At 35.0% G+C, this 9,891-nt stretch overlaps 1 protein-coding gene across 1 annotated transcript; it reads left to right on the forward strand.

Annotated features, from left to right (window-relative positions):
* Positions 1-6,263: 6,263 nt before the first annotated feature.
* On the forward strand, positions 6,264-9,302 carry LOC143581701 (G-type lectin S-receptor-like serine/threonine-protein kinase At2g19130). The gene is made up of 2 exons (XM_077064421.1): positions 6,264-8,563; positions 9,284-9,302. The coding sequence occupies exons 1-2, from the start codon at positions 6,264-6,266 to the stop codon at positions 9,300-9,302; spliced, it is 2,319 nt and encodes a 772-aa protein (XP_076920536.1).
* The last annotated feature ends 589 nt before the right edge of the window (positions 9,303-9,891 follow it).

Genomic DNA, 9,891 nt, shown 5'->3' on the forward strand with positions numbered 1-9,891 from the left:
TAAGACCTTCCATTTGATGAAATTTTCCTTTCCATACAGTCTAGGAATCTTATTAGTGGAAACTTCTTGCTCTTTTAAGCCAGACATTTTGGTATTTTGAAAAGCAGAAACAGTATCAGTGAAAACAGAGTAAAAATCGAATTTTTCAAAATAATCAGATCTGAGAATCAAATCTTCAGATCTGATGTATCTGGTTCGATTGGAGCAAGATTAAGTAATAAATATGCACACTTTAATCAAAATAAGGAAAAGAAGACACCGGTAATTTGTAGATCTAGAATAAAATGAAGAACAGAGCAGCTGACATCATTCTCCAATGGAACAGTGTTCTGCTTACGTCATCTTTCTTCTTCAGATCTTCAAATAGCAACAACACTTCACCCGAATAGCAATGAACAAGCTCTGATACCGCTTTTCAGGTTCCGAAAAGCATCGATCGCTCACACTCAATAAGTCATAACCCACACATTAGATGTGTTGACAAGAAGGGTAATGACGGGTTGCTAATTTGGCTAAGAAATCTGTTTGTTAATGGCGGAATCAGAAACAAACAGAGTTGTTGCTTAAGGATTAATAAATATAATAGACACAAACAATCACTCAAAAGATTTCCATTTATATAAATGATTCATACAAATGTTAATCGATTAGGGTTTCTTGTTTGGAAAGTTTATCCGTACAATCCTATGACAGCCGTCACACTTAATCAGGAATATTCTTTTAGGTCTGAAAAGTGTAAAGCTTGTCAAAAATCCGTATCGCTCGTCTGTGGAGGCGTGCCCTAAATTATTCTATTTATAGGCCTGCCACCACCTAACAGCTGTCATTCTTTCTAGAAACCCTAATGATTGGTACATAATCAAATTACATATTCAAACCTATACTAAGTGTAAAAACAGGTCTTCCGGGTAGACTTTGTGACATTTGTCTTCTCCGAGTACGCTTTGTGCCTTTTGTCCTTTACGAGTAGACCTGGTAACCTTGAAGTGTGCTCGTGAACAATTCTACGGGTAGACTTTATTTAGAGTATTTTCCATAGAAAATACTCACCTAGCAGACTTCAATCTTCTTGACCATAGCAAACTTTGCTCGATATGATCCTACGAGCAAACTGTTCTTCATGAATCCCTTCAACCCTTTATTAGAGATAACTTATTAAGCAAACCATAGTGTGCTGGTAACACTGTTTGAACTATGCTGGTAGCACTGTAGCTTGCTTGGGGTTGAACCTTGCTGGAGAAAGTACTTAGAATGTATCTTGATCATTTTCAACAAGCATGCTCGGACTATTGTTTATTACTCAAACCTTGCTAGATCTTCCAAATACTTGGCTTCATAAGCTTGGTTTGGCCAAGGGTTTGCTAGTAAGCATACTGTGCTCGGCCAGAAGAACACCTTTGCTAGATTAAGTGAACCCTGCTCGGATTAACACTTAAGAAGAATTCTGGAAGATAATCATGCCCAATAGGCAAAATACCTTGCTAGGACAAGTAAAACCCTGCTCAGAAGTCCAAGTGTGCTCGGTTTCCATACTTAGCGAAATCTGATGAGGATGAGAAGATTCCAATCTTACTTAGACTTTCTTAGGTAATTTTAAGTCAAATTCTTGACACAACATATTAGTAGAAAAAGAAACTAAATAAAATATGTTAAACAAAAACCCCGTTAAGTCTTGACATATTTGGATTTAACTGAGTTTTTGGATAACAATTAGTGTAAAGAACAAAAAGCGAATGTATTTTGTCATATAAAGAACACCGCCCACAAATAAACTTTTTAAAGGACTCTATCCATAAATCGCATATATTTAAATGGACAAAATTTGTAATTCTGTCTTATAGAAAGCGTTCATTGTTGGGGATCGATAGGGGTTTCGATTCAATCAACACTAATACACAATATAACCACATGGACACTAATATGAAATAGAAAGATGAACACGACTACACGAGAGATTATAGTGGTTCAGTCTAAAAGGAGGGAGGCCACAACCACACAGCCACACTCAATTTTTTTTAGATATAATAAGAGAGAGTATCTATAAGGCTGAGCTAAACATACAAAGCATCCTCTGCTCTAACTAGTCTAATGAGCCAAGAGTCCTTTGCTCCAACTTGTCTTGTGAACTAGACGTCCTCTGCTCTAACTTGTCTAGTGAGCCGGACATCCTCTGCTCCAACTTGTTTGGTGAGCAGTCATCCTCAGGGTTTACTTAGCTAGAACTTTGGTCTAGTGAACGAGGCAACTGGTCTAGTGAGCTAGTGCATAACCTCTGCTATACAGGCTGGATAACCACTAATGATTATCCTCTGCTCTAGATTATCTTATGCTCTAGTTGTTAAAGATCTCACACCCAATATTGACTTTTTAGAACCACGCACGTACTTCACCTTTCGTTGTAAACTGGTAGATACGATGGAAAACATGCGCGCGTACCATATAGCACCACTAGAATTAGCTAGGAGAAATTTGTTTCAGGTTTACGTTATTCTTTATATATTCATTGTTACTACTTTGGTCAATGGCATGCAAGAAGTAATGAAGTTAATCTCATAGGATATGAATAGTGATCGGGCAAGCTCATGTGAAGATAGAAAAAGTATCTTGGTCAATGTGTCTCAATAGGCGCTCCAGTTGTGTCATGAAGTTTGAAAAGAAGCTACACATTTATATTGTGAAAATAAGTTCGTTTAGTTTCTCACAAAAAAATCAGACTTATCGTGGTCGTAGTAAGTATATTGATATTAAGTTCCATCATTTCATAAGCTTGCTACATGCAGGTGGAGGGTTCGAGTCCTATGGGCGTAAAATGAAGTAGAGTTAGAAGTATATTAGATGGGTATGAGAGTTATGGTTCTAAATAAAAAAATAATAACTTTTTAAATTAACGTGCGATTGATATTGCATCAGAGTTGAACAACATTAAGGATTCTTGTAATGAATTATAATCCTTTGCTAATATTTTTTGAACACAAATTTCTTTTATTTTTTATGACTTGAACCTAGGATCTTTGGGTGTTTAAGTGCTATAAACCATCATCATCATCATCATCATCGTACTCAGTATATCCCATCAATAGCAATGCTATGGTAGGGTTTGAGGAGGGTAAAATGTAGACATCCTTACCTCTATCCCATAGGGATAGAGAGGCTGCTTCCGGTGAGACCCCCGGCTCGATAGTAGTTTTGCATCAAGCCTTGGACATAAGGCACATAGCACTCAATCATCGGGACACCGGCTGATTGGTGCATGTGCCCTTGTCTTTCGGCTATCAACGCCACCACATGATGCCTGATTAACCTTCCGCCACTTTTAACGTTATTTTCACGAAAGTTAGTAAAATAACGTCAAAATTAGTGCAATTTTACTTTTGCCCACCCGAGGGTTCACACATATATACATTATATACGCGCACCGCAAGCAGGGCTTTTAAGTGCTATAAACCGATTAATATTATTCATTTCTTCATCTGTGCCTTCTCACTTTCTATCATTAGCTTTCATCTTGACCAGATTGTGTGTGAGCTATGTGCTTCACAATAAAACTGACAGTTCTAGCTACTCAAGCAGTTTTTAACTTATTTAAAACTCATATTTCACAACTATATCTATATAAATTCTTAATAAATTATTATTAACGTTTTTATATTTGTCACCAACTATCTTACCATATTCAACACGGTAGAATTCTCCACATTCTCCAATTCATAGTCCATTATGGTTTTTAAGGATTTTACATCGTCCACATTTATGCATACCTGTCATTAGTTTCATAGGCTTAATTTTATGTCTCACAGTTTCCTTCTCATCTGGAGATGACACAATATCAGCAATTAATTCACTCTCTGGAGATGAAACAATCATATCCAAAGGTGAACTTTTTGAGCTGGGCTTCTTCAAAGCAGGTAAATCTTCCAACTATTACATAGGCATCTGGTATAAGAAGTACTCTTCTAATATTCCTACCATAGTTTGGGTAGCTAATAGAGAAACACCCGTATACGATAGATTCAACAAAACCGTACCTCGCATCCCACCTTGTATGTTTATAAATACATATGGTTTTACTAAACCAACCATTTCTAATACGCTCATTAGAAAATATAAACATTTCAAACACAATAAGACCAGAATTATTACGCTAAATAATATATATTCTAACGCTCTCGTTAGATGAAGAATGATTATAAAAATCATTTTAAATTAAAAACCCAACGATTTTTTAAATCGTTTCAATATATTTTGATTCTCTTCACACAAATATATATGCAACAAAATGAGCACTTTTGTTCATCTCATCTATCACCCACTTGAAACTTATTTTCCATATTAAGTTTTGTACTAAACAAAATCAACATGGATTTTATGAGTCAAAATAAAACCGCCATTTTATTAATGAAAATGTTTAGTGTCAGGTTTAATAACAAACTCCCATATTAATTCATGAGAAGAAATTGTCAAAACTCTTATATTATTTTATGGCATATGTTTGTTAGCATATAATAAAAAAAATGCAACAAATTCATATTAGGTTCACTTGACTCATAAAACATTTTAACTCAAACGGATTGCTAGAAGTCTTTTCTAACACAATTTTTAGATATAAAACGATAACAAATCGTTTTAAGGACTCTAAAGGTTGAATCGAACCATACAATTTGTAACGGTATTCGGATTTAATATTGTACTCCAATATAAATAAATCCGATATCTTTTGTACTAATCACATTATTTCCCCAAATATTTATAAGATTTTATAGAAAAAATCCAATTAACATTTTAAACTTTCGTGAACCAAAAATCCTTATCAATAGGTTTTAAGATTGAACCGTCAATTTTCACGAAAGTCTGTTTTAAGATTGTAGAAAAATGGTTCACTTTTAGTTAAGATAATAATAAAAATATAATAACGATACTCTCGTTAATTTTGGGAAATTCACTTAGTACAATACCGTTTACAAAAGTACATTAAAAAATATAAAATACAAATTTATATACCGAAATGATTCAATCCATATCTTACTAGGAGTGCTTCCATAAGCTTTCTTCTAGCATCCATGTTACGGGTCTTCATCACTTGAGTCTTCAACAAATGTTTATTCAAAACAACAATTCGTTTATTGAAATTGGGTAACGGTTTTGGTTGAGGATCGTGTTAGACACGGGGCCCTTAAAACAGATTTCATGCCTACTCTCAAGCGCGTCTGTTTCCCAGGGTACAACAACCGGAACAGTATGTGTACTGCCGAAGATGGCCACAAACCCTAGAAAGTCACCAGCTATATTGGTGTTTATCAAAATGTAGGAAAATTTGTTGAAGTTGTTTGACATAAGTATAGAGAGTGCTCCTCTCTAAATTTTGTCATGAGTGTGTGTAAGTGACTCCACAATTTTTTTAAGTCTACTTACAACATGAACCAACAAGTTCATTATATACTTACACAAAATGAGAAATACTCAACCAAAATTAATATGCCATACACAATAAAATTAATTTAGTCATAAACAAGATAATTAATCTTGTAATAAACTTGAAATTAATTATTGTAATTAACATGGTTAAATACTTTTAATTAGATTTAAGTGGTGAATCAAAACCATCATATTTATTCATGACATGAGTTGAAACAAACTATTTGACCAGGTCCAAACAACTGTTCGCAACAGTCCGTTATGCAGGCGCGACACTCATGCGCTCCTGCATGGGACACGATGTCAAAGATATATCCAATTTTCTCTTCTTTGGTTATTCCAACCATACAACTTCGAGCATTGATATTCATTCATTTAAGCTCCGTTTTGGATACTCAAATCAATATTTATACAACACGTATATAAATATATTATTCATGTCCAAAGTTAGTGAAAAACCCATTTTCACTAATAAAATTTTCCAACAACATATACATGCAATTATAAGATGGAATAAAACTAATAATTAACTTGATAATCTTCAAATAATCCTTATCCAATGAAGCCATTTGAATTATATATAAGAATGAGTCAGTATCATGGTTGTCAATATTTTAACTTTTTATTGAGAGACAAAAGATTAGGTACCACTAGTTAAGTTGATGTTTTGAAAATTTCTTTAATTAACCCTTATTAGGAGCTTTCCATAACACAAGACGTTGAACCATTGACTGTCAAACTGCATTGCTTTCAGCTTATTTAAATAATTAGTTAATCATGGTCGTCGACGTATTTTAGTTATATAAAGCTATAAACTACGCGAGTAATGCTTATTTGTTTCTGTATCATTTATGTGCTTCACAAATAAACTGAAAGTTTTAATGGGGTTTATTTACTTCTTATGTTTATCTCTCACCATTTCTTTCTCATTTGGAGATGACACAATATCAGCAAATAATTCACTGTCTGGGGATGAAACAATCATATCCAAAGGTGAACTTTTTGAGCTGGGCTTCTTCAAAGCAGGTAACTCTTCCAACTATTACATAGGCATCTGGTATAAGAAGTACTCTTCTAATATTCCTACCATAGTTTGGGTAGCTAATAGAGAAACACCCGTATACGATAGATTCAGTGCGGTATTAAAAGTAGTGGATGGTAACTTAGTTCTCTTAAATGAGTCCAAGTTACCAATTTGGTCCACAAATGTCACCTCCACTACGGGTTCAGATTATGCAACCGCGGTTATTCTTGATGATGGTAACTTGGTTTTAAGAAATAGCTTAAATTCAGTTGAGCCGGTTTGGCAAAGTTTTGATCACCCGACTCATACTTGGTTGTCTGGTGCTAAATTTGCTTATAACAAGAGAACAAATAAAAGTCAGCTTCTTACTTCATGGAAAAGCACAGATAATCCTGCTGTGGGACTCTACTCTTTTGAGCTCGTCCCGTCTCAAAAGATGTTTGTTAACAAATGGAATGGATCCCAACGGTATTGGGATACCGGGTCGTGGGATCCATTGATGATTAATGATGTTTATAATTTCAGCTACCAAACGAATGAGAACGAGAGTTACTTCACCTACGCTTCGTATAATCCGTCATTTATTTCAAGATTTCTAATGGATGTTTCTGGTCAACTTCAGCAACAAACATGGTTGGAATCCACCAAACAGTGGAATGTGTTCTGGGCTCAGCCTGAAACAAGGTGTCAGGTGTATGGTTTATGTGGGGCTTTTGGTACTTGCAGGCAGACTGGGTTTTCGTTATGTAATTGCTTGGCTGGCTTTGAACCTAGATCAGAGAGTGAATGGAATCGGAGTGATTTCTCTGGTGGGTGTGTGAGAAAAACCAATTTAACTTGTGGGAGAAACATGGAAAAACCCGATTTTCTCGTGATTAAAGTCACAAGATTGCCGCCAAATAGTTATGTGACAGTCAGGAGTTCTTCTGGAGAATGTCGTACCTCTTGTTTAAACAATTGCTCTTGTAATGCTTACTCTTTTGTCAGTAACAGCTGTTCAGTTTGGGATGGAGAGCTCTTGAATCTCTCCGAGGATAATGCCAACGGGAGAACAATGTATGTCAAGGTTTCTTCAAATGATCTTCCAAGTCATAAAAAGAATAATGGGGTCACAACTGTGGCTGTAGTTGCATCGGTTGGAGGCTTAGTTCTTGTGTTCGGTCTGGTGATGATTATAGTTTATACAAAAAAGAGAAGATTCGCTAGGAAAACGACAATGGAGGGATCGCTAGTGGCATTTTCCTATAGAGATTTGCAAAGAGCCACCAAAAATTTCTCAGATAAACTGGGAGGAGGTGGTTTTGGGTCTGTTTTCAAGGGGGTACTTTGCGATTCGTCCATTGTGGCCGTGAAAAAACTTGAAAGTGTAAGCCAAGGAGATAAACAATTCAGGAGTGAAGTAAGCACAATTGGGACCATTCAACATGTTAATCTTGTACGTCTTCGTGGGTTCTGTGCGCAAAGTAACAATAAGTTGCTGGTGTATGATTACATGCCAAATGGTTCTCTACATTCCCATCTTTTCCGAGAAAAACAAGATGATGTTCTAACCTGGGAAACTAGGTATCAAATTGCACTAGGAACTGCAAGAGGGTTAGTTTATCTTCATGAAAGATGTAGAGATTGTATAATTCATTGTGACATAAAGCCAGAAAACATTCTTTTAGATGCCAATTTCTGCCCAAAAGTTGCAGATTTTGGTCTGGCAAAGCTTGTCGGTCGAGAATTTAGTCGTGTTTTGACGACTATTAGAGGGACAAGAGGGTATCTAGCTTCTGAATGGTTATCAGGGGAGGCTGTCACAACCAAAGCCGACGTTTTTAGCTATGGAATGGTGCTTTTTGAATTAGTAACTGGTAAGAGAAATATAGATCAATCTGAAGATTTGAGCTTTACGTTCTTCCCTAGTTTGGCTGCAAATGTTGTTATGAAAGGAGGTGATATCCTTAGCCTACTAGACTGTAGGTTAAGCAGGGAAGCTAGTGTTGAACAAGTCGCTAGAATTTGCAAAGTGGCGTATTGGTCTATCCAAGATGAGGTGGACAGTAGGCTCACAATGAGTCAGGTGGAACAAATTCTTGAAGGGGCTTTAGATGTGAAGATGCCTCCGATCCCACAATCTGTCAAGTTTTATGTTGATAACACTGAGCATATTGTTTTCTTTGAGTCGTCCTCAACTGGGAGTTCACAAGTACATTGCAGTTCATCAAGTGGTAATTTGCAGCCATAAAATGCATTGTCTTGAAAGTATGTTCACTTTATGCTATGGACTCTTTAATAATAAATTTTTATGTTTAACTCATGCACATATAAGTTCATTTCAATAGTACAACTCATATTCCCTTTGGGGTTTCAGAATCTTCTCATCTTACACATTGGAAAATTCTAAGTGGTTATAAGGGAAATGCTATGACACTGTCAACAAATTTGATATTGTGAGCACCATTTTTCGTATGGTCAACTCACACACCCTTTAAATCTACTTCTAAATCTTTACCAATATTTATCATGAGACTTGAACTCATCCAGTTGGGAAAGAAAGACGTTTACTACACACCTTAACACATACAAGCCCTTTGATTGTGAGCGCTAGTTAATTTGCACCGACATGTTATGGGTCTTAAGTAATATAAACCATTGTTTTGTTATCTTGATCCTCTTGTATTCGATCCCTCTAGGTATTTTACATTAAAAATTCAATCAAAGTAATTTGTATGCATAAATTGTTAGTAAATGGTTACCAAGTTTATAGACATTAATTTTTAAAAGAGGTTTAAGAGAAATATAGACCAAGTTTATATGCACTAGTTTATACACAGTAAATGGTTACCAAGTTTATAGACCAAGTTTATATGCACTAGTTTGAGCCCCGTGTATTACACGAGAAATTGATGAAAAAATTAAACTGTGAACATTAATCAAAACACACTCGGCAACACAATTATCATATATTGTTAATAAAATTAAAATTTATATTAAAATTAATAGAATTACTAAAGAAACATTACATAAATATTTACTAATAAGAAAAAATTTCCTTGTACACTATGTTTGCGGTTGTGTTAGTCAATATACATAGTTTATCAATAATCAAAACCTTTAGCCAATGTCTGCCTGTAAATCTTGACAAAGCGACGTATAGATATCCGTGTGAAAACACGGGTTCTGTCAAGTACTAGCCAAGCATAAATAATGAAACAAGATTAGGTATTAAAGTTTAATCTTAAATATATATATATATATATATATATATATATAAACGAAACCTCCTTAAATTCTATTAAGCCACAAATTGTTTTATTTGTAAATGAAGTTTTCTCATGCATTTAAACCGAATTCACGGGTATGGGTCTCACCAAACTCAAATAACCTCTTAAACGGGTTATAACATCTCATTATATTAAAAATTAATCTCATAATATATTTGATATGAAAATCATATAAAATAGAGATAT

This window comes from Bidens hawaiensis, unplaced genomic scaffold, assembly GCF_021521415.1.
Source record: "Bidens hawaiensis isolate Kalapana, Puna unplaced genomic scaffold, B.hawaiensis_p1.1 tig00031141_1, whole genome shotgun sequence".
In the NCBI taxonomy this organism is placed as follows: Eukaryota; Viridiplantae; Streptophyta; class Magnoliopsida; order Asterales; family Asteraceae; genus Bidens; species Bidens hawaiensis.

Coding starts and splice junctions, on each gene's coding strand:
- LOC143581701 (XM_077064421.1), top strand. CDS start 6,264: ATGTGCTTCACAAATAAACTGAAAGTTTTAATGGGGTTTATTTACTTC.